Source organism: Astyanax mexicanus, chromosome 8 (genome assembly GCF_023375975.1).
Source record: "Astyanax mexicanus isolate ESR-SI-001 chromosome 8, AstMex3_surface, whole genome shotgun sequence".
Taxonomy (NCBI): Eukaryota; Metazoa; Chordata; class Actinopteri; order Characiformes; family Acestrorhamphidae; genus Astyanax; species Astyanax mexicanus.
The window spans coordinates 26,066,892-26,092,875 of NC_064415.1; the positions used below are offsets into that span (position 1 = coordinate 26,066,892).

The 25,984-nt window shown below is 38.6% G+C and overlaps 1 protein-coding gene across 2 annotated transcripts; it reads right to left on the bottom strand.

Annotated features, from left to right (window-relative positions):
• Positions 1 to 940: 940 nt before the first annotated feature.
• On the bottom strand, positions 941 to 22,546 carry gal3st4 (galactose-3-O-sulfotransferase 4). Of its 2 annotated transcripts, none has more exons than XM_007248134.4 (4): positions 22,171 to 22,546; positions 7,937 to 8,047; positions 6,284 to 6,593; positions 941 to 5,102 (listed from the first exon to the last, which is right to left on the bottom strand). In XM_007248134.4, exons 2-4 carry the CDS (start codon positions 8,041 to 8,043, stop codon positions 4,119 to 4,121), a joined length of 1,401 nt encoding a protein of 466 aa, XP_007248196.3. In that variant the 5' UTR covers positions 8,044 to 8,047; positions 22,171 to 22,546; the 3' UTR covers positions 941 to 4,118. The 2 variants fall into 2 exon arrangements, with proteins under 2 accessions (XP_007248196.3, XP_007248195.3); XM_007248133.4 differs by lacking the exon at positions 22,171 to 22,546 and adding an exon at positions 9,483 to 9,843.
• Between the last annotated feature and the right edge of the window lie 3,438 nt (positions 22,547 to 25,984).

Consider the following 25,984-nt stretch of genomic DNA (forward strand, 5'->3'; position numbering starts at 1 on the left):
AGCAGCCGAGCGCCGAAAACAGGAAATCCGGCGGATATAGCTAACTAGCACTAGCTAACGCTATGCGGGTTAGTGTAATGTTTGTCTGTTAATTTTCTAACCAACTGAAGCAAAATATTCGTGTAATACTTCATTTTTTCATTTTGTCCATTTGGCACATGGTTTTCACCCATTTTTTCTGTTTTTGATCAGAATCAGAATTTCAAGAAAAATGAAAACATATAGCGTTATATTTTTCTGTTTTTTTTTCTTGTAACATCTTGTAACAAGCGTACCTAAATTGGATTATAGCATGTGTTACAAAGTGCAAAGATGGGAAAATATCTTAAATAATTTTTTTCTGTTTTTTCAGACTGCGAGGGGCAGAAATAAAAAAAATGAAAATTGGAAATCATAATTGAAAAACATTTTTCTTCTGTACCACCCCTGAAAACCAGGAAAAACATACACTATGCTGGAAAGCTAGCTCCTTAACTAGCTCCTGACCAACAACTGCAACAGAGTCAAAAAGGAAGTTCTTGTCTTTTTTCTCTTCACCTTTCTTAGAGATTTCCCTGTCTTTTATTAAAAATGTAGAAGGTATGCAAACAAGTATAGTTTTTAAAGAGGCTTAGTTGCCTTGAGTATTGTTAGTCTAATTGCAATTGCGTATTAATATTAATAAAACAATAAATCCTTTTAGTTAATTAATTCTTTTGGTAAAAATAAATGTGCTCTTCCATCAAAACTGAATGACATTTGCTGATTCAAATTTCTTCTGTTTTTCTGATTATATCTTCTCAAAACAGCAGGCAGGCCAAAATATTATTAACCAATAATAATGTTTCACCTCATCAAAAAAAAAAATCACAATTTCCAATTAATGACTTCAACAAACTTCGCATTTAAAAAAAAATGTTCTATCTGCTTCAAATGAAAAACAATTACACTGAGAACTGGGTCACTTAGTGAAAGTTTTTTTTATTATCATCATCATCATCATCATTATTCCATTCCACTACATACAAGTATATCAGATCCAACACACACCCGGATATTCACAAAGGCTTTGAACAAACCCCAATATTTCAAGTAACAAAGAGAAATATAATAAATATAGTACATGGATTGCCAAAGTTCAAACAGCTCAGTCAAAAAGAGAAATATTCACTGTATTGTAAATTCTTCATAAGAGAGAGTCCAAGTCCTGAAGTCTCACACTGTAAATTTAATTTATACTGAACTTGAACAGCAGACATGGTATTCTGGTACTGAGGAAAGACTGGGTCAGCAAAGTGGTATTTCTGCCTTTTCTGCTTGTTCATTAATTAACATTTTGACATCTTTTCAAGATGTCACTTGGTGACAGTTGCATTAAATTCAAGAGGAATCAGACTGCTAGTTAAATAAAATTGTGTTAAATTAATTTTGTAATTACGGGTTAAAGGTTGCTTTGTCCAACGGTGAATAGTGTTGAGGCCATGTGGACGGTAACTTAGGATTTCTATTTTCACAGTCACAAGTTCCATTCTTTATACCCAAGATGTATTAGCAACTCTTTGGTGTGTTTTATTTGAAATACCACAGGTAACGTTAATTCATCAATCCTCCTTTACAAAAAAAAACCTGTTCCATCTTTGACTATAGAATTCCCATCTCTGAGATGCTTTGCAATACAGAAGCAAAATAAAATAGGGGTAGACAAAATAATAGAAACACCAGAAATGTAGAAGTATTGTTACTGAGTGCAGGCAATATGTGTTAAAGGCTACTATTTGTTTTCTCAAAAGAAAAGCTTTAAGAAAAGCTTAAAGGTCTACCTATTAAAGCATATTGCAATCTTCCACTCTCTTAAGGTCTACTATGTACTCATTACGGTGATGGTGGTGATTGATTGGAAAATGGCAGCAGATGGGTTTAGAGAATCTAATAGCATAATAGCACAATTCTTCTGAGACGAACTCAGCCTCCATTTTAAACCACCACTCAGCCCTAAAAGCTCTTTTGTCAGCTCTGACTTTTTAATTTTTTCCACTGTTTGTTTTCGTAACTCGTTTCCTATTTTGGCCTCACATAATACGAGAAGCTCTCTATATTGCTGCAAAATTTGATGAGCGCCCTTTCCAACCATCTTTTTTATAGCACAGGTATTATTAATATTACAAAACAAGCAAATATTGCTTTAAACAAATATTTAGTTGCTTTAATCTATTATACTAACACTATATATTTTTTTTTACCCATCAGGTGTTTCTCGTGTTTTGTCTGCCTCTCGCATCTCTCAACAGATTTTTCCACAGGCTCAGAAATATTTACTGACTGCTAAAATATATGATGGAAAGCAAGCTAACATATCAAGCCAAAATACAGCAAATATATTAACACAAAGCTGTAGTGTGACACAATCAGGTACAATCCATAACCAGTCTGGTATCCTGCCCACCGCTGGTGTCTGTGAATGCAATTTGTAAACATGCATGAACGAATTTTAAACATACATTACATAACTTCACTGGCTATAATAATGACAATGGATATGCGTGAACATTTTGCTTTAACAACAATACCCGAACTGAAGCATAATAAATTAATACATCTAAGGATGCCTACTCACTCTGCGCATTGGAAGTTGCATACGATAAGCTGTTAATATGCTGAGCTAGATCGAGCTGCACAGTGCATTCCAGTCAGGTTCATACACGGCATCTCATTTTAGTGTGGAAGAGACACTTGCATTAAGAGAAAATATAAAATATACATAAATTCAGTTTTTTTTTTTTCTCTTTACAAAAACATAATAAATACAACGCTTTCATAATCAAGCCCTGCTCCAATTTGTTTTGTTACAGTAAGGCAAAGTTACTAATTATTATTATTTGTTTTTGATTTGAACATGGAGTTCCCTGGGTTGTCTTTTGACAAAAGTGTATGTGATCCAGGCCATCTAGGTTTCTTCTAGCCCTTCCCATGCCACTTAACGTTCACCATCTACAAAGTCCTACCTCCTAGAATTTTGTTCATATCAGCTTTGCTTTCCAGCACTAGGACAACTGTTCAGCATCGTCATGCACAAAATTACAGACATTAAGTCTGTAAAGTGGTATAGCATTATATCATAGCTAACAAACTATCACTGTGAAAGGCAAAACCATAATGATGGGTAAATACAGCCATGAACTCAGAATGACAAATAAATAATTACCATTCTAGACAGATACTAATACCTGCAACATAAAGAATGAAGACCTCTGACAGTTGGCAAGAGGTAGATCACCATGAGTGGGGCAGCACCCTCCCTGTGACATACCAGAGGCTGGCAATAATACATGTAATGGATGGTAAATTTTTTCACAGTGTCATTGACTGGAGATGTCACCTTTACAGACCCACGAAGAGTCATCACTATTATAGCTTACGCATGTTATGTCATGCAATACAAATGTCATGACACTGACCTGTTACAGTGAGCAAAAAAAAAAAAAACTAACCATTATGTATGTTCTTATTCTAGGCATCTGGACACTGTAGATTCCTCTCGCAGCCTTTACCTTACAAAGCTAACTAAACAAAGACACAGCCTTTGTTTGCGTTCAGTTCAGAGTGGTGTTTCATAAAGTTAAAGGTGTAAGTTTCATTCTCAAAAGCGCTTAGCATTTTTTTTTCAGCACTGCCACCATATATCTAAGCAGAGTCAATGTGAAAAGTGCAGAGTGACCACATGCCAAAGTGTCTGTGTGTATGTGTGGAAAAGAAAATGGAATGAAATGTAAAGTGTGTGTGAAAGACGCTTTTGTACCACATCCCGGCTCTTTTCAAGCAACAGAACTCATGAGACCGTGATGCAAACAATCTGCATCACACACATCGTCCAACATGCATTAGTCCCAATGTCATACAATGAGGCTTGTTTGCAGTGTGGTTTGTGCCATTGTGTCCCTTCAAAGAGTTTACTTTAAACACTGATGTCCATGACAGTGGAGAAGGGCAAGAGGAGGAAAGGTTCAGGAGTGAAGCGGAGTGCTACACGTTCATTACCTCACTCTAGCTCTATGTAGTGCAGTGCAGAGGCCCATTGGAGACTATCGCAAATTAGGCCTATGTCTGACCTTTGAGGCAAAAGGGCATGACTAGCTCACTTACTATCTAAGCTTTCCTTTAATGTCCACCTGCTGTAAGGACTGATTACGTCTAAGTATGGTTCTGTCCCAGTCCCTCTCTACCATCTCCCCCAAGTGCTCTCCAGTTCTGGAAGGTGAAGATTCCCTCCTCAAAGGAGCGGCTGGTACTGGGGGTCTCTGAGCGTGAGGAAACTGCCGGAGATCCAACAGGTCTTTGTACTGGATCTCTGGCCTAATCATGCGTAGGCAAGCTTCCCTTGTGCCGTTATCCAGCCCAGGCTGAAGCTCATAGCCCAATATCTTTACCAGGCCACTCTGAAATGGACGAATGGCCTTGTCCCGGATGCGACTGGCCTCTACGGGCTGGCCCCCATCACGCAGGCACACACGAGCCAGGATCTCCCGCCTGCTCCTCAGCAAGATCACCTCTTTTTCCATCCGTGCCCGGCCAAAGCGCTCCACCTCGGCCCAGAAAGTGCGATTAAAGGCTTGATAGAGGTGCCAGTCAAGGGCGTTCCACTGCCGTAACTTCTGCCTCTGCTCTTCGGTCAGGGCCAAAGCAGCCGGGGCAGCAGGCTTTCCCACCCAAACTGACCTTGCTTTGGGCATCTGCTGTCTGGCATTTAAGCTGAAAGACACAACGGCATCAAGAGGCCAGCAGAGGGCATGGCGGAGCAGAACCATGGACTGGTCAAAGAACTCAGAGAGAAGGATGAGTTTGAAATTTCGCCGCACTGTTGCTTCGCCACGCTTTGCAAGAGCCAAAGAGAAGTTGGCATTGTGGTCCAAGCCAAAGTCGAACCACAGTAGGTTGCGGGCGTAGTGGTTGTTGCGCAACCGGGGCTCGTAATATTTGTGGGGGTTGTCTGCAAAGTCACCCAGTCCTTTTGCACGTCTGAATGCAGGGGCAACGTTTTTGTAATAGGCGTAGGAGGACTCAGCTAATGCCACAGGGTCTCGTAAAATGGAGAAATAGAAGGTGTCTGCAGGCATGACTTTTTCCACCTGAAAAAAAAAAGAAAACAGTGTTTAAATTGTTAAGTGTTAAAATTTTGCAAAAGTCTAATCCAAAAATTCTACGGTCTTTTTACAATACTGACAGACCCCACAGACAGTCAGACACATAGAGAGTTCTAATATACTGAAAACATAAGTTTTGATGGTTTGTATATTTTTCTTGGCCTTTTGCCTACATATTAAAAATATCCATGCTTACAGTAGCAATAACCGGTTCTTTATACAGCATACCAATCAAGATAAACAGCTGATACATTTTACTAGTATTGCAAAGCCTGAGTTGTGTGGATTATGCTAGAAATTCTTATTCCCAAAATCCTATGCCTTTTTACATTACTGGCAGACCTCAGAGAAAAAGAGACAAAACGCAAGTCCAAAAGTTCTGATACACCAGGGATTATTTTGTGATTTACAATTAAGGGTCTTTTTCCCCACACAGGGATTAAGTCTAGTCATAGACTATTTTTTCCTTTTAATAAAAAAATCTGAAACTGACCCTAAATGTTAAATTTATTCTCATTTACATTAACACTAACTAAAAACCAAGATTAACAGAGTGGACACATCCCACTGGCACTGCAAACCTGGATTACGCATTCATTTCTAAATATCTTGAACTGAGATTTGCCTTAGAACGGCCAAACACTCACAATCAGCTTGACCACAAGCAGAGTGGGTGGAAATGCCAAGAGACACCTGCGAGACACATTAAGTGAGGCTCTGGGGCATATATTAACTAGTGACAATTACCTCTGAATTCCCTTAACCTTTTTATGCACCTAAATAATGAGCCTCTGAGGTGAGGGAATTGTGACAAGTAAGACTGTGTGAAACAAAGTAAACCCTATAGTAATCAAATCCTTAATTTAAAGCCTTAATGTTTTATATTCTATGTGTGACAGTAGAAGTCACAAACCAATAAAAACCAAAATATATAATAAAGTAATTTAAAAAATAGTGATATACAGTGAAAACACCAAAATCTTTAAGAAAACCTTAATACTAACCCTAGGCCATACCGCCCAGCACTACTGGTATCTATCTGTCCCATCCTACCCCCCAAAAATTCCAAACAAATCTATGCAAACCATCCATGATGTTCCCATGCAAATGTAAAAAAAAAAAAAAAAAAACACTTTATAGCATTCAAAAGCAACTGCTTCCCATACCTCTGGCTTGTAGAAGCGCATGTGATTTGCCATGATGTCAAACTCTACAACGTGGGGGCCCCTGTACCCTTTTACCCTCTGGGCAATGAAGGGTAGTGGATATCCAAACTGGTAGCCCACTGGGAGAGCGAAATATAGGCCCTGCTCCTCACCAAAGCGATAGAGCATGTTGAGAACAGTGCTGCTGGCTGTCTTGTGGGTCTTCAAGAACATGACGTGGGTGTGTGGCCGGCAGGAGCCCTGAGGAGGCAACTGGCTGTTCTCAGGGGAGAGGGAGAACAGAGAGCGTGGTCGCTCCGGCTGCACCCAGCTGAAAGAGAGAAAGAGGAAAACAGCATGAGGCTAATGGTAATAATGAGAAGGGCTGTGGATAAAGAAGTTTAGTTCTGTTCAGCAATACAGTTCACAAGAATAACAATGGCTGTCCTCTGAGTTCTAATAAACAAAGAAATGGGAAGAGAACATTACTGTGAAACAGAAGAATCAGGTTAGATAAGAGAGACAATGAAAGCCTTTTGATTTAGTCAGGAAGAGGGAGCTAAAGCAACTGCACTGAGAGTGAATACAAAAGAGGGTGGTAAGAAGGTAACAAGATAGAACAAACTGGTGAAATAAAACCACCATTGCAAATCCCACAAGTGTTTTTTCCACTAGACGGAAAAAAATGTGTGACCTAAAAATATGAGAAGAGGAACAAAGAGGCAAACAGAGCAGATAAAAACTGATCCTAAAAGAAAGTGAAAAGAAAGTGACATGATTAAACAATAGTGCACCTGTTTTCCAGTTTAACAAGTCAAGCTTAGTTTGTCAATGAACCTCTTGCTAAATTGAAGCACTTAATATTTTTAGAACTAATATCTTAGGAACTATGTACCAATGTTTTTCAATCATCTTACACCTGTGTGCTTGTAATGTGACCATTAACTTGATTTTATTTCAATATGATTTGATTTTTGCCTCTCCTAAAAATGATCAACTTATAATATAAAAAATAGACATGATCCCAATAACATTTGAAATTCGTGATCTTGCCTGTTGTGTTTATTTGTATGTTTGTTCGATAAGTACATAACAGCAAACAGTACAGTACGGCCAGTCTCATATGATCTATGCTTCAATAACTGTGACTCCGTACAAACAAGGTGGACTGCAGTAGGTGAGGAAAAAAAGTATATTTCCCAATATTTAATTAATTCAAATATAAAATATAATTGCTTTGTTATGCTATTATATAGTGTCATTCAATGGTCTTAAATACCATTAATATTGTTTATCGCAATAATTTCTGTGACAATATAAGGTCCACAAAATATTTGTATTGTGGTAAGTTCTAGGCTAACAGTAAACAGTTCTACGTCCCTTTCTTTATATGCTGACACATGGAATAGGAACTAGTATTGAGGCCAAAGGATGCTGCAATTTCCAGCCAGATATACGTGTGGGGCCTCCTGCACGGAATAAGGATGTAATTTTTGTGATTCTCTTGTCATGAATAACAACTCCAACACAGTTTTGGTGCCTACACAAATGGCTGTACACTAACAGGGGTAGGTGGATGGAAGGGTCCGCAAAAGAATATAAGGACCAAGGAAGATGTGGGTGGCAAAAAAAAATCTTTAAAATTTATTCCCAAAGACTAGGGCACAATCTGACCTTTTATTGAAGAGCACTCCCAGGAGCTGTCCAGCGAAGGCAATGACCACAAACACCAGGAGTGCTTTCCACATCAGCCCCAGCCGATAGCACCCCAGCCACCGCATCCTCCTGCAGGAAAAGAAAGAGATGATTATTTTCCATGATTTGTCACACGACATGGGTGTGAATGTGGCAGAATGAGTAGCTCTTACAGAGACCATGAAATAAGCGTAAAGATGGGAGGACAAAGACCAAGCAGAGACAAAGCAGTGCAGATCACTGAGTGAGACAAAAGCAGCAGTAAGGCACGGAAATAAGAATAAGAGAATGGCAGAGAGGGTTAGGAGTTTAAAAGCAAACGGGGAAAGATTAAAGAATTACATTAAATGATAAGAAAGGATGAGGTTAAACACCACAGCATGTTTTTTAATGCAAGCTTTCATTATGTTAGGCCAATTTAAGATATTTGTTAGCTAGTTAGCAAGCTAGATTCAGACAGACTGTTTCTGAATCAGTTTTTCTGAGTTTGCTATTTATAGGTAAAATGAACATTGTTCATTTCTCACTATTTCCAAATAAAAATATTGTCATTTAGAGCATTTCTTTGCAGAAAATGAGAAATGGCTAAAATAACAAAAAAAGATGCAGAGCTTTCAGACCGCAAATAATGCAAAGAAAACAAGCTCATATTTATAAAGTCTTAAGAGTTCAAAAGTAATATTTAGTGAGATAACCCTGGTTTTTAATTACAGTTTTCATGCATCTTGGTTTGTTCTCCTCCACCAGTCTTATACACTGCTTTTGGATATTTGAGTGCTACTCCTGGTGCAAAAATGTAAGCAGTTCAGCTTGGTTCGATGGCTTGTGATCATTAATCTTCCTTTTCATTATAGTCAAGAATTATATAAAATCAAAGAAACTCGTCATTTTTAAGTACTCATTACTGTGCACATTCAACCCTGACCCAGACTAGACTAGACAGGATAAACGTCAACAAGCCTTCTGCTAACCAGTGTTACCACAAAGAGGAAAGAAACAGTGCAGGCTGTTTCTACTTCAGAGCACAGCTCTGCTGCTGTGCATTGCTTGCTTGCAAGAAGAAAGCACGGATTCGAGAGAGCTGAACAAGATAATGTTAGCCAGCTATCTTTAGCTTGCAGATTTTTTTTTCCTTTGCTTTGCAGAAGCTGGTCTGTAACGTTACAGTGACTCATGCGTCCATTCATTTGAATACGTCCCCTCTATCCAGTCAAATGAGCTTAAAACCCATTTCACCTGCATAGAAAACGACACGGCAGATGCTAAGCATGGCGGAATGCAGACGGACAGCCTTTGTTTTGATACGCTTGTCGTGTCTTGCCGCTCACTGGCGGCTCTTTCTCACAGAAACGGTTAATAATAATCACAATAATCCGCTCCGACAAAGACAAGCACAGCACAGCACAGCTCTCATCTCATCCCATTTCATCCTGTGCTCGCGTGTCTCCTCGTCATTTTTCTTCTTTTAAAACCGAGGGAAAAAACCCGGGTCTATAAAAATCCTCCCTCCCCGCGGGTCTCTTACCTCGCCGACCGTCTGCACAGCATGTTAAACGCGGGCCGGTGTGAGCGGAGCTCCAGCAGCCGCCGAGCATCTCGGATTAACCTCCAGCCGGCCGAGACTCAAATCCAGCCGCGGCGCTGAAACCGAACAACTGAGCAGCTGACGGAGCAGCAGAGCGCCCGGGGCTCGGAGCAGCAGCCAGCCCGCCGCGACCTGCACGGATCCGCCCCCGGAGAGCCGCTCTGACACGCCACGCACTGCTCCAGCTTTTCGGCTCAAATCACGAAACATTAGCTTTGTGTTTCGGAACGCGTGTGTGTGTGTGTGCTCCAGCAAAAAAAAGGGCGGGGCAGACGAGTGACTGTGTCTGCGTGCGTGTGTGTGTGTGCGCGCGCTCTGGGACTCATAAGAACAGACACAGCCTGCTGCTATAGGTCTCACCGCCTGACGTCAGGCTTCAGCCAGCGGTTGATTAGTGCTGCTGATGCTGACCACAACCAGAGAACAGAGCAGAGAGAGAGAGATGTAAGAAACATCCAGAGGAGGAGGAGGAGGAAATCCAGGACTGTGGGTGATAAAATAGAGAGAGAACACTACCCGTGCTAACAGTAAAACGCCATTTAATAACTTTCCATACACCATCTGAAACAATGTCTACGAAACAACCATGTATAAATTCTGTAATATCAATAATACAAGCGTATACAAGCATATGGAACGCCAAAAGGCCCACGTTTTTGGGCCTTTTGGCGTTCCATACAAGCAAGGCCTTTAATCGTCTTGGCGTCTAATAAGTCACCTCATTGGTCCACGCATTAAACCCATCAGCCAATCAGGGGCGTCGCCTGTAATTAGGTGCTTGGTCATGCAGCATCAGAGTCGCAAGGTTCGCGGTTTTCACGTAAAATTGGGATTGTTTGAAAATCCAGTAAAAAAAATAGCGTTAGCGGGTTTCGTTTTTTTGGGGCTACTTTAAAAAAATTATCGCGGCCGCCCCCAAAAAAAACAAAAAAGTGGGCGTTGCTTTGAATGTTATGTCAGCACGGCGGGCAAATGTGTACAAATCGACATTGAAATCAGTGTATATAAAAGGCATTAACTGAAATGAAAAACACTGGGGGTTATTAACATAGAAAGGGGGCTTGCAGAATGTACAGAACCCAACTTTCAGAAAAATACTGGATGTGCAATTTAGATAAAAAATTCTGTTGTTTCCCGAAGGGTTTAATTACGGTCATTATTTTATACTAATTACAACACCTGACCCAAATAATCAACTAATCAACTAACTACCTGCCCTCACTGAGGCGACAACGAACCAGAAACACCAATTTATTTCACTGCATAATAAAAACGGTAAAAGTTAAAACGTGTTACAGATGGTTCTGGAGTATTACTGACCTTTTTTAGTGATTTTATGTTGCGACACTCTCAGCTCTCCTCAGTAAGGGCAGTTAGTTCATTAGTTGGTTCAGCTGTGTGTAATATGTTACTAACTTACGAATGGAGTTTTTCCCCAGTGTTGCGCCGAAAAGAGTCCCCTGCTGATTTCTGCAGCTAGGCTGGAAGGTCAGTTCACTCCGCTGTAGCATTAACTTAAAGGATCCAGTGATGTTCAGGAGGTAAATGTACACAGAATAAAACGTAGAGGGGTCTAAACAGATTTATTTACCACAGAATGTGATAGAGGGGGTTTTTGAAAACCCTATTCATTTTTCTCATAGGGAAAAACCGCATAGACACGGAAGCCGTACGAGGACTACAGAATGATGCACGACTTCAGTGGTCTATATACAGTCTATGATCGAGAAAGGGAGACTGGACAGATAAACTCCTCCATTAGTGTGGACTGTTGTGGTTTCAGTTCTAGTCTGAGACGCAAGGTAAGCTGATGTTTTCATTTACCTGATACTAGCTTTTTTTCCCAATTAGCGACTACCTCTACCAACACGTAGCCACAATAGTTTATATTTCACTTGTTCATGTGGCTATATTTCTAATTATTTCTTCAGTTTTGTGTTACTGAGTTGTTTATGGGAATTTTTAAGATATAAAAAGTGTTATATATTCAAAATAAATCAAGTTCCCTCCTGGCCGTCAGTTTAATTACAGTTTGAGGCCACAGTCTTTCTCTGTGTTCATATGGTGGCACGAATAATTTCTTGTTTAGCCTGGGGAAATGCAGTATATAGTGCAGGCTTCACAATAGACTTATATAGTGTTGTTTATATTAGTTGGTCTAGTATTAGAGTTTTGACATTGTATTTATTGTAATATGTAATTATTGTAATATTGTAAAATCTGTCTCATTTATTATTACAGACTCAAAATTGTTTTATGTCTTGGCCTGATGTCCTGACCAACATACGCGTTTCCCATACGCAGATCCCAAAATGTCTTAGTGCCCTTAGTGGCCTCACATTAAGTACAGAATAGCTCTTTTTTCTCCAGCTCAGAAAAGGCAATAAGTACAGAATAGCTCTTTTTTCTCCAGCTCAGAAAAGGCTAAAGCCATGCCTGTTGTGCCACGCCCCTGGGCGGGGCTACTTAAAACCAGACGTAGCTGTGGTCTTTGAATATTCAGTAAAAATTCAGGTGAACCACATTTTGAGGCATAAATGGCTAATTCAAGTAATCAATTTTAATAAGATGTTAACAGCTAAATGTAAAACAACTTTTGTTTTGATCAACTTAAATGTGTCATTTTGCTAGAAAGCATTTAGTACTTGCTCTTTTTGAAATACTATAGGTCATTACAAGTTGTGTAAGAATGCTGCTTGTGAAACTGTTCTTCTGCTTCCATTGCCTGAATAAGCCAATAAAACAAAATAGACAGAAAAACGAGTGAATCAGGAAGAACCCCAGACTAATGTCAACCCATAAATTAGCCAAAATAAATAAGAGCTGAAATCCTGTCATTATTCCCTGCCCACTCTTCCACCAAACTAAAAGAGGAGAGCTTTTTTACTAAAAACAGATCACAGGTAATTCATAATAGAGACCACCAAAATAAATGAACTAACCAGGAAATCAAACCTTTAAGCCCGATTTCTACTTCTGCATACACCAACGCTGTAGCCTGATGAGCACTTCCTCAGAAATGTAACTACATGATGTCCGAGGCCACATCTGTGATTGTTCCTGTAATCCTCGTGTTTACGCCCAAATATTCCCACCTTTGCGGTTTAAACTGAGGAGTGGCACAGAGTCATGGACACGCATGCAGGAGTATAAATGTGCTGTACTTCATAAGGCACTTGTGCAGGCAACATCTTGGTTCAACATAGAAGTATAAACCAGTCGTTGCATTTAGCAGAATCCTCTTTATGGCTGTGTGCTGCAGGTCAAAGACGAGCAGTGGCCCAGCTAATGAGGCCTGAAACATATGAAACATCCACCACACATCTGGGAGCACAAACGCCTCAGATAGTTCAGTGTAATGCCATTTTTCAGATGAACTTTGGATTCAGCATTTCGGAATGTCAAACACCTTTAAAAAGCTTTGTGCCATTTATTGGACCATCACAATTGTTTAAAACAATTTATACAATTTGTTTCAATTTTTTTTTTATAAACCCTATGTTGGTCTTATGATTTTAATTCAGACTTTAAACTCAAATTTGGATTTTAAACCCAAACATCACACCAAGTTGCAATATAAACATACACAAGCTAGAACAGAAAGGTTATCTAAATCCTTCAGTTCCTGCATCACTCTGAAAGTGTTAAGTCACCATCTTGCAGGCTAAACACTGCTCTATTATTTCTGCTATAGAGAAATACAAAAATACTTTGGATGGGAGGATTCATGGTTTTCTTATAAACTAAAATATTCTTTTGTGCAGCTTTAGGGAGCACATTGACGGATTCAGTAAATATTTCCTGAAAGAATATTCAATGAAAGAACATTTGGAAGCAATTTACACCTTGCATCATGAGCTTGAGATCACATGATAAGCTTTCTGAGATCACATTCAGATTTTACTTGGCTGAATAAAACCCCAAGTGTAAACACATCCAGGACACACTGATGAAACAACTAATGACTAACATTTAGAGTTACTTAGAGCTGTGAATTGACAAGAACTTGGTGATATAATACATATGACGACACAGGGGTTACAGTTCATTATAAATACTACTTTGCAAAAAAAGGAAAGCCTAATTTTTATTCCCTCATAACGCATTCCTCGATCTATAATGTTACACAGTGGGGAGCTCAGTGAGTGGTAATGATAGTGACCAATGGCCTCGGGCTAGAATTAAGCTTCATCTTCCAGCTAATGTATGTTTATGTTGCATTTCAATGTGTTGAAAAACACAGTGTGAACTTTGGGCTTTACATGATGTTTATCACATGTTTTTCTGTGTGATTATCATCTATTATCTGATAAACTGAGATTATGTAAATGCATTGATTGCATTACTAATATGCAAACTTCCACGTTAAATGTATATTTAAATATTCTACAGTAATCTGATCATGAGGTACATGTAAACATACTCGAAGATAGAGAGATAGATGTAGATATGAAAGCTGCTCTTTTGACCAGCTTGTTTGCAGTACGTTTAAAAATCAGTTCTTACTGTGTAATATCAGGAGTGTCTGAAGGAGATCAAAGGAGCAGCTGAGGAGCACAGTAGAGTATATGAGGTCAGTTTCTACATTTTGCCTGCTGAATTTCAATGAGGCAGACATCAGGTTTGGATTTTGTGGCTACAGATGGTTCATGCCAGGAAGATTTCTACACTCAGTGTTTCCAGTCTATAAAGCATTAATGTACTTCTATGCAGAATATATGCTCTGGTCACCTCCTGCACTAAAGGCAAAAATATCATTTATAATGAAAGAAAAATGTACATTCATAGGTGTCACAAATTCTAACTAAGATATAATATGTTCTGAAAGAAGCTAGTTACACTTCTGCAAATAAAGATGAATATAAATAAATTAAGCACATAAATGACTAAAGTACACTCACAGGTAATTTACAATATTTGTGTAAAGGCATTTTGTACAAACACTCACCAACCAAAAAAAAACAAATATTGTAAAGATAACAGATGCTGTATACAGTCATGTTTCAGGCAGATATGTAAATGTTTACAGGAGTGGTCTAATTAAACACTGGGACTAATCCTTGAACAAAGATAAACACCATGATAATTGCCTGCTATCTACATGGTCTGACCACTGCCTTCTTTTGGTTGTGTCACGAACAAGAATCCTCCAAACTGGAATAGTATCATCTTTAATGACAATTCTAGGTGCTGAGTCTTTGTGGTGAGCACTTTTATCCTGACTTTCCAGCTGTGGAGTGACACATTGCCCTTACTGCTGGTGTGATGATCTGGGCAGCCATCGCATAAAACAGCCGGCCATTCCTAGTAGTGATATGAGGGACACTGACACTTCTGTGATATGTGCAAAACATCCCGTGGCCACATGTTACCTCTCATGTCACAACTACCAACTGGCATTTTTCTGCAGGAAAAAGTTTGCCAACAAACAGCAAGGGTTTCCCGGGAATGTCTCCAGCAGATTGCAGCACTTCCTTGTCCTGCATGGCTGCCAGATTCATCGCCAATTGAGCAGTAATAGGGCCAGCTGTGACTCCGGCTTTGGTAACTTTCGAATTTGCAGGATCTACAGATACAGATGCAACATCTGTGGGCAAATGTGCCACCAGATGCCATACAGAACGTGTATGAATTCAGAGATAGAGATAGCACAATGGGCTAATAATTCAGTTTTACCTGCTTTCAGTGAAAACATTTTTCCCAATAAACATTAGCTTTATTACATTCACATATTAACTTTGATTTGATTCCAACAACTCTTTTTGTTGCATTGTTTTTTTTTTGTCAATAAGGGTATTTTACAATTCACAAGGTGCACTTGCCTACTGATGGCTCTGTTTTGTTAAATACACACCACCATGCACTCGAAGAGGAACTTAGAAAACAGTATCAGTACTTCTGCATTTACAGTATGCTTACGATGCCGCTAAAAAAGGAATCAATAGACAAAAACTCAACAAGGAAAGGAAATCATTTTAGATTTTACTATGATTTTGTTTAGGGTCAAGGTTATTATTAGGTTAAGGTTAAGGCTGAGATGTAATTTTAGGTAAGATAATGTGTGATTGTGCTTATCTGTATTACATCAGTAATTTGTGAACATGCACAAAAGCAGAACTATACTTAGAAGAAATATTACAATTCCTTGTAAGTTTTGGATGCGCTGTACATTGCTGGAAAAGAAAGAAGAAATTAACCTTAGCATAATTTTGAAGCTGAACATTTTTTATTGAATGTTTGATTCTCATACTTAACTCAAACAATGTTTGAGTTCACATACTGAATTAAAAAATGGGCAATGTTAGTACTAAAACAGATTTTTAGTTCTTTGAATAAGTACTTAAATTTGAAATTACACTACATAACATTACATTGATGGCAGAGTCAGTGCCCAAGTATGTACTAATTGACCCTTATTGATAGCAAGCCAGAAGAGCTTACCAGAGTGCACCAATAGAGGTTTTTTATTACATTATACAGTCAAGGAAATCTAGACACACTGTGAGTATTTCAAATATTAGTTTATACAGTACAGAAAATGCTGTTTCAAAAAACAATAAAAAAACTTAGTGCAGATTCTCGTTTTCCAGTCCTGAGACAGCTGCATATTTTGTTGCTTGGTTTTCCTATTTCTATCCAGCTTACTCAGCACACGCAGGGTTTGAAAACACATATTACACAAATTGTATCCTTAGGGTTAGACTGTGGTTAGAACCAGTGATTAATGACTGACATCTTGTGCTTAAGGACTTGTGTTCCTTGACTCGAGGCAAGACTTTACCTTGTCATCTTAAACTGACAATGTCTATTGATTCTGATTTCCGCGGTAGTAGAAGGTAGTAAAACAAAGTAAGTTAGTAAGTAAATATGAATAGTGACTATATGTCTTGAGATGCCAAAGAGGCAGTGCTGAAATATTGAGTGTTTTCTTTGTGTATAAATTCATGACTGAAAGACATAACACAGACACATAAATGTTAAACAGCCTGCAGGAGTCTGGCCTATATGTAGGATTAAAGCCTCTAATCGTTTCACTATGGGGAACATACGAGGAAACCAGCTGGCCTTGACCTCTAAGCATATGCATGGCTAGAAGGAGGATTCCTTTCAAGTTTTTCCTAAATAGCTTGTTTATCAACAGAGAAATTTTAGACTGAAATGTTATAACTATAAGTGGGGCAAAAGATAAATTAAGCTCTCATCATGAGAGTGTTCTGAGAATACAGGCACCTATTTACCTTTCACCTTTTTTTCCATTCACAGTTTAGCATAAGCACGTGTCAGAAACACAGTAGAGCAAAAGAGCAATTTTCTACAGAGAATGTCATGCTTTAAAAGGCTTAAACCTCTTGCAGTGTACAATATGTGGTGTTAGGTCTCAAAGGCTACATTCACACAGCAGGTAAAAAGTGTCCCAGATCCAATCTTTAATGTCATGTGACACCAATTCGTCATGGCCACACACTGAAAGGAAATAGGACACAAACTAAAGCAGTGTCTTTGGCTGAATAATGTGTCCTTTTTACAGCAAGCTTCAACACATTCTCTGTGATAATCCCAGCTCTCAGTCTAAACTTTGTCACATGTGATTCTGGCAGGAATGAAACCGAAACTTCACGTGAATCTTTGCAGTTTTGCACAGGCACATGATTTATGCACATGATAAGGGTCACATAAATAACCTCTAAAATAAACATTGGATTTGGTAAGAATATTTCGGCAACGTTCACCTATGGTAAACCTAATTTAAACATTACTTTTAGTTTAAGATTTGATTTATGTTTCAGTGTTTTTATGTAAGTCTTGAAAATGTCTTAATTCTATAGAGTCATAATCACACACTGAATGTGTCAGATTAATACATTTCCCATGTATCAAAAAAAAAATCAGTAAAAAGATTTTAATATAATTTTATTTCTATTTTTTTCCCTATATTCTCCCCAATTTACACAGCCTATTGCCCAACTTACTCATTAGGAATCCCCAACACCAGGATGGTGAAGACTAGCACATACCTCCTCCAACACATGTGAAGTCAGCCACGCCTCTTTTCAAACTGCTGTTGATGCAGCATTGCTGAGTAACCAGCACTCTCAGAGGAAAGTGCAGCGATTCGGTTCTGATACATCAGCTCACAGACACCTTTTGCTGAGCGACATCACCCTTTGAAGTGAGGCCATGATCTGATATTGTATCACAATCTAAAGACATTTTCATGATGCATAATAGTTATTGCAATATTTTGACATGCAGTGTCAAAAGCATCTTAAACTGCTATTCAAACCACTTTGCAGTGATTTTCATTCAATTTTTTTTTTTTTGCTGCATGTCATCCAATTAATCCAGACTAATTATGCTCTTTCTAATGAATGTATAGTTAGGACAGTGTTATTTATAGAACACATTATGCTTTAAGAAAAACATTTGTACAATACACAAATTTAACACAATATGATCAAATATTGTCATATTTTACACCTCTACCAGCACCTAGGTTTGCAACCATTGATTATTGTGGTAGTTAGCTAATCTGATGATTATTTGATTTGGTCAATGATTTTGCTAAACATGAAATTTAATTAAGTGAGTAAATGTATAATCTGTTGTGTTCAGGCACAAAGGGAGTTAAGTGTAAACTGTGTAAGTGAGCATTTTGCGAAGTGCAGTGCAGTTACAAACTAACACATTTTTATAGTCAACATTTTGCTTTATAATAATCAACATATCAACTAATCACTGCAGCCCTACCAGCACCCATCACCAACAATATATCTCTAACTGAAATTGTTCCAACCTTACTGTTCATTTATACAGTGGATGGTTCGTGACAAGCATGCATGAATCCACTTCTGACTGACCTCTTTACCATAATTTACTCTGACTTTGTCAGCCTTATTACAGTGCCAGCTGCCAGAAGACTTGGATGCACATATGCTGCACACACCTGACATCTGGCATTGAACCTTTTGCCTCACAGCAGAACAGCTATTCTGTCTACAAAAACTGAGATGAAGCAGCATCTGTTTCACGGAGGAATTGCCATCTTAGACTCCGCTTCATGAAACGTCAGCATGAATGGGCAAAATGCTTCCAACCACAATCAATACTCTGAACACAGGGGACTGCAAAACGGGTCTCGCTTTTTTACTTGCAGGCAAGTTGGAAACAACAGAACAGTGAGCGAGGATGGACAGCACACCTGTCTAACTCTTGTGGCCCAGAATCTCTGCATTAATATTTCACCAGGCAGGGGGCAGTGTCTGTTAGCATGGCTGTCTATTATTTAGCAGGATTGTGGCACTTATGTGGAAGAGGATAGAAGCCAGTGCCAGGAGACAAAGTGTGCTTTTTCAAAAGATAAGAATGGATCATTGTATTTAAATTAGGATGATTACTTTAAAATGTGGCAGTATTTATGAAGAATGTCGCATTGTTTGTGTTTCTGGAATCAGAATCCATGCAAACCACTGGCCTAATGGAATTTCCTAATAACCTCAGGAATGTGAAGACATCTGACTTGGTTACATTGTGCTTCCACACAATCACAGCCACCTGATTTCACATATGAAAATCATCACCATTCCATTGTAATTTAATATGTTTTATACGTGTGTATGCAGTGTTGTGCTGAAGAAGTGAGAACACAGTTTTACACAATCACCATTTGTATCTAAGTGCGCTAGATATGTGCTCGGGTCATCAGGTTATTGGCTAGTTACCTAAGAAGGATAGTTAGCCTACTTTCCTGAAACTCGAGGAGTTTGATTTTCCACTTGCCTTGTGTGCCACTGATGGGCAGTTGCATGTAGGCTAAGTGTTATTGCAAGCTGTGTTAACCTAAAATGACACCATTAGTAATGATATCAGATCTACATGTGGAAGATCTTGATCTTTTTAAACCATTCCTACCAAATATTTTCTTTAAATGAAGGCTTTGATTAGTGTAGGGTTTACTTTTTCCCACACAATTACACCATATTTGAAGAAATCAGACTGCTTTAGCAGAAAAACAGCTGAAGAATGTAAACAATAGATCTTAAAAAGAGATACGCCAACAATTTTAACAAGGCTTCCTTTAGAAACTAAAGATTTTAAATAGTTTCATAAGCACTATGACAAACCTAGAATACTCAAAATATAAGTATTTAAAGATATATGTATCAACTTTTCTATATGTCACAAGTTAGACACAAGTTTAAAATCACATTACAATTAAGTATTTAAATGGCTGTTTATCAGTCACAATTCCTTTGGTTCTCCAGTTAACAAACACATTTAGTACACTGGTCAGTAATACACTGCCTGGCCCAAAAAAAGTCGCCACTTTAAAAACACTCTCACACACTCTAATATTTTGTTGGACCACCTTTAGCTTTAATTAGGGCACTCATTCGCTGTGGCATTGTTTCAATAAGCTTCTGCAATGTCACAAGATTTATTTCAATCCAGTGTTGCATTAATTTTTCACCAAGATCTTGCACTGATGATGGTAAAGTCTGAATGCTGCACAAAGTCTTCTCCAGCACATCCCAAATATTCTCAATCGGGTTAAGGTCTGGATCCATGTGTGAAAATGATGATCTCAGGCTCCCTGAACCACTCTTTCACAATTCCAGCCTCATGAGTCCTGGCATTTTCATCTTGCGATATGTCTGTGCCATCAGGAAAAAAATCCATTGATGGAATAACCTGGTCTATATTCAGTATATTTAGGTAGTCAGCTGATCTCATTCTTTCAGCACATACTGTTGCTGAACCTAGACCTGACCAACTGCAGCAACTTCCGATCATTTGCTTAATTAAATCCAGGTGGCGAGTGTATTATACCTTAAGATACAGTATTAATATATTTAAAAGGACTATAATTACTGCTCTTAAATCTTTTTTGCAACTTGTATCCAGAATTTTAGGGAATATTATTATGCTGAATAAAGGCCAATTCCGATTCAAGATATGTGGACAGATTATCAGGTTATTGGCTAGCTACCTAAGAAAGGTAGTTAGCCTACTTTCCTGAAACTTGAGGAGTTTGATTTCCCACCTGCCTTGTGCGCCACTGATGGGCATTTGCATGTAGGCTAAGTGTGATTGCAAGCTGTGTTAACCTAAAATGATTCCAGCTGTACTTATATATAAGTCATAACTCAGTTTCTAATGGTAAAAACTCAAATTCATGATCTCTATTGTGCTCTATCATTTTAGAGGTCAGCTATGAACGATTGATTAGTAATAATATCAGATCTACATTTTTAAAGCCATTCTGACCAGCCTTTTTTCTTATTGTAATTCTTATTGTGATTTTGACTGGTCCTATATTATATATGTTATCCATTGATTTACAGGTAATTTCACCCTCTCATATCTGTGAATACATTTTTTACTTGTAAAAACTACAGATAATATCTGATAACTAGTCTAATGACAACTACTTTTTTTACTATTGTTATCATATATCTACACTATAATTCAAGTGAAATATAACTACACAAGAACCCTCCACACAAAATACATTTACAAACATCAGAGTGTGTGTGTGTGTGTGTGTGTGTGAGTGTGTCTGTGTGCCATACATGTTTGAGAGGCCATATACTGACTATTAAATGGCTGGCCAAGTTAGTAGTTACTGCCAAATAGGATCAGCTCAACAGGCTTACCCTCCCTAATCGACCCAAGAGAATAATCTGTGTAATTCCCAGGTGGTTGGAAACGGCAGGGAACGACCTGTTGACCGAATTAACTCAGATAAATCTGTACCAAGCTCTTTTTTTGAAGAAGAAGCAACGAAACAGAACTGATATTGCCATAAAAAAGGGATAAATAAAACTTTAGACACGATAGGCACTGACATGGGCCATGCCTACAAACTAAGAAAAATAAGTACAGATTTGTAGTTAAAAGGGTACAAAGCTTGTCTCTGGGGTTGTACCTTATATTGAGGTACAACAGAGTGCCTTTCAGTGACAGTCAATTTCTGTACCCATGTTTATAAACATTACTATCAAGATTATAAACATTATTATCAACTGAATATGTGTCAAGAACTTGATGATCCAAAACTGTCTGGCTTTTAAATACAATTGTATAATTAAAATATTTATTGTTTATTGATACAGTGATACAGAATACTAAATGTACATTTTGGCTGTTTAAATGGTACAAATCTGTACTTGTTGCTGTTAGAAAAGACACATCTGCATCTCTAAAGACCAATATTACATCTTTGCGGGTACAATTATGAAAAGTCTACCTTTGAGTACAAGAAAGTACTTATATCGTTCCTCTGTTTTATAGTGTGTGAAAATGAATGATACTATTATAAACTATTTAGCCAGGTAGTCAGATTTAAAGATGTCAGCAGTGACTGGGTATTATTTCTGTAAAACCAGTTTCACTACCTAAAAAGTCCCTTTTAAAAGTTTCAGTCTTCCTTTATGACAAAAAAAAAAACAGAAACACGATACAACCTCAAAACCTACTGACGTCTGAGAGAGGAGAAGAGTTGCTGAAACTCTCCGAGAGGCAGATTGAGCAACTAATCCCAGACTAATCGGGTCTGAAACTCTTTAAAACCACAGAAAACCAGCTCCTAGTGAAGTTGTGTTCACTTCTGAAGGACCCGTCTACTCACTCTGTTAGTGGAGCTGCTGTTTGAGCGCGGTCTGCGAGGAGAATGGTCCTAAATTCCTCCTCGTCGCTGCGGTTAGTGGATAAAGCCCCTCAGCCCTGCTGAACTGCACTCTCTCCTCCTCATAGTCCCGCTCATCCTGTAGGAGCCCCGCCGCTGTGAAAGGGCGCGAGAGAGCTGACTTTATTAAAAACACACACTTCTGGGGTTAAAATAACTAAAAAACTGCAGATAAAAACACAGAGACTCCTCGCCGAATGGCCGCTCCTGCGCCTCCCTCTCCGGCGCTCTTGCTGGTCTTGTTGGTGGTGTGTTTATAAGTAGCTGAAATCTGCTGGAGATCTGCTGCTGCTGCTCCGCCGCCGCCGTGTTCCGCCCCCATCCCCCACACTGAACCCCCGTCTGGCACATCGCGGGTCGGTGAGCGCGCGCACGCACGCTGTCCGCTCAGCACAGAGCAGCGCGGTGTGTTCAGCTAGTAAACACACACACACACACACCTAGCTCACCTCAGCTGGGCTTAGTGTAGAAGAATGCTGTGCTCAGGGACAGTGGCGGATCTAGAGGATTTTTCTGAGTAAGAGGGGCCACAATATTCAAGGAGGGTCCAAGTGTTATTCTATTCAAATGTATTTATATAGAGCTTTTTCAACAAATGTTGTCACAAAGCAGCTTTACAGAGAAAACTAAGGAGGAACCAAAGCACAGTTAAAGGAACCAATCCTCCTCAGGTCGACCCGCTCAGTACAAACAAATAACAGAACAAAAACAACAGTACAGAGAGATAATGTGGAGCTATAGCTAATGTAACAGGTACTACTTTATGAATGTGAAAAGGTGAAGGGCAAATAATTTGAGTAGATGATGGACACATGGTAGATACTGGAGAGCTATTGCTAATGTAAAAACAGGTACTAAGTTATGAGTTTGAGTAGATGATGGGCTCATGGTAGATAATGGAGAGCTATGGCTAATGTAGATACAGCTACTAATTTATTAGTATAAGTAGATGATGGCCACAGTTGATACTGGAGAACTATAGCTAATGTAGAAACAGGTTCTGAGTATGTCTGGGTGTGATAGTTATATGCTCAATGTTACTGTTAATCAGTGCAGGGTTGTAGAGCAAGTAATGCAACACAGCAGGTATTGAAGAGCCAGGCTGGGCAACATCAGGAACAGGGCATTTCGACACATGAAAACAGAAAGGAAAGTAAGAGAAAAAAGCGGGAATTAGAATGGAATTCAGGCAGTCCAGCTGGGCATCTCAACACGTGTAAGAGAAAGAGAAAGAGAGAGAAGAAGGAAAGAAAAAGTGATAAGGTTTTGTAAAACTCTACTGGAGTGAAATGGGCCTGTTGCAGAACACAGGGCCTGGAACCATGGATGTACACCCTGAGGACATACCGGGGAGAAAGAGAAAGAAGATCATGTTGAAACACTTTAATGTAATTTTAAAAAAGTTTACGCAGTAAAATGTATAGAGTTAATTTTTTACACAAAAAATTAATCTTCAATCAAAATATTAAGAATCAAAAATGAAAAAGTGTGTCCTGCAAAATCTGCAGTGATGATTCAGGTACAGATCTCCTGTCTAGAATTTTCAGAGAGCTTGCTGAGGCATTTCTGCACAAGAACATCACCAGAATCAGGAAAGTTGCCTTCACAAACATTTTCCTTTTAATATTGAGTGATTAACAAAAGTATTAGTATATTATTTTTCATAATTATTTATCAATGCACAACTATACTGTTATTCAATTTATCTTCTTTTCAAGACACAGTTCCATTTCTAGATTATTCAGTCTGAATGCGTGATCCTGGCTTGTATACAGATTTTTGATTGGACACACCATTCTTATATAAACTTTGATAAAATCTGTTCTCCCATTAGGAACAATTGTGGGAGCGAAAGTGCACGCCCATCTATTGTAAGCTACTTCCACTTGACCGATTCACATTCTTTTGTATAATCTCAGCGCAGGCCTTGTTCACCAAAATTCATGAAATCCCACAGAGCAGCTAACCGAGCTTTAGTCCAGAGATACTCTGACTCACAATCCTCTTTTTATAATTTTTCAATCCTTCGTTCACGTTAGCAACCAATAGCTATACCATAGCAACCTCTTAGCAAAGAAAACAGCAATATCACAGCAACATCATAGCATCAACCAGGGTGGACTGCTGCAACCTAGCACAGAAAGCTTATATTATCAGTCGTTTGGCTAATGCTGTGCTGTTTCAAGTGTGTTTTTGTATTTGCCTAAAATAGGAAGAAGACGTAAAGGAAAGAAGTGTGAAAATAATACTGTTAGTATGAATGCGCTTGTCAAACTTAGCTACCATTGACAGCCTTGCTCAGCATTGCTACCCCAGTATTATTCATAAACCAAGTTCATCAGACCCCTTACTGTGTCTTTGTATTTCAATCATGTCTGTGTAAAACACTTTGAATGTGCCACTCTGTATTAAAGCTGCTAAACAAATAAACTTGCTTTTGCCTGGTCTTGAGATCTAAAACTAGTAAATATACAGCTTAAGGTTCTGAGACAAGCCTTGAGTCCTTGAGTCACAGGAATTGATACATTCAACAAAATGTGGTTTTATGGTGCGCCAAAAAAGGCTTTTCTGTATTTTTGTCTTGTCTTGTTTTTGGTCTCATCCCAGAAAAACTGAGTCCCCTTCTCTCCAGATGTCTCCCTATTCATATCTTAAGACTTTTTCTGGGCCACTATTGCTTTTGGTTTGCTCAAATCATGGAGTGAACATCAGATTTCTCTGTGAACTGAGATGTTCTGCTTACTGCTGTTATCAGAATGCATTTGCTTTGTTGAGCAGAACTGAAAATAAATAAGTGAGCTATAGCAACAGGATTATAAAGTACAAGACAGCGATTTCAATTGTTTAGTATTTTTAAAATAACAAAAAAAGGAAATGAACCTAAAGCAAAAGTTTGGCGCCTTTCATGTTTGTTCTGATGACCCTTTAATGAGGGTAATTTATTCAGGTGTCACTGCACCAATACTCCAGTCTCCTAAATGTGTTTTACAGTCAAACAGAGTTTTAAATTAACCACCATGTCAGTGTTACTGCAGTGCTCAGAATGATCAACCACCATATTGTGGTCCTAAGGGGTCCTAACCATTGAAGAACAGAGTGAATGGAAGATAAAAGTTACAGTGTAACTTTAGGACTACAGTATGTAAATAAAGAACTACAAATTGCTTCTATGTGCTCAATAAGGCTGAACGTAATGAAGTGCACAGTGAGTGTAGAAATGAGAGTAAAGGAGGTGTTAATGTTACATGTTGGTCAGTGTATAACAGGCACATATTTTCACTGCAGTCAGTGAAGGGAACACACCACTCAGAAAGTCAGTAGCAAAAGAAACACATAAACGTTATAATAAACTGTAGTGAAGGAATAAAAAGAGGGCAAAGGCAGGGTGCAAACTTAAGGCTGGTTATTTGAGTCCACAGAAGTAGCATGAACAAAAACAGGAAAAAGAAGGAAAACAAAAAAAAACGAAAGCCAAATGCAAAATTAAGAAGCAAATAGGAAGGATTGGCTGCCCCTTCACCTCCTTCTCACTCATCTCTCCTTCCTTTCATGTTGCATGTGAAGAGAGTGACTAATTGCTTTGTTGTTTTTAACTCTTTTTATTCTTTATCTCTCACTGTGCTTTGAAATGATTACACACACTATATTGCCAAAAGTATTCACTCACCTATCCAAATAATTGAACTAAGCTTCCAATCACTTCCATGGCAACAGACTGCACGCAGACTGCTTCTACATTAGTGAAAGAATTAGTTGC

Bases quoted from the DNA above. Each gene is read 5' to 3' on its own strand.
- gal3st4 (XM_007248133.4), bottom strand. From the start codon at position 9,505: ATGCTGTGCAGACGGTCGGCGAG. The intron at 6,594-7,936 runs GTCAGATTGTGC...TCTCTCTTTCAG, and splicing joins GGAGTGCTCTTCAATAAAAG to CTGGGTGCAGCCGGAGCGAC. The intron at 5,103-6,283 runs GTATGGGAAGCA...TTTTTTTTTCAG, and splicing joins TGCGCTTCTACAAGCCAGAG to GTGGAAAAAGTCATGCCTGC.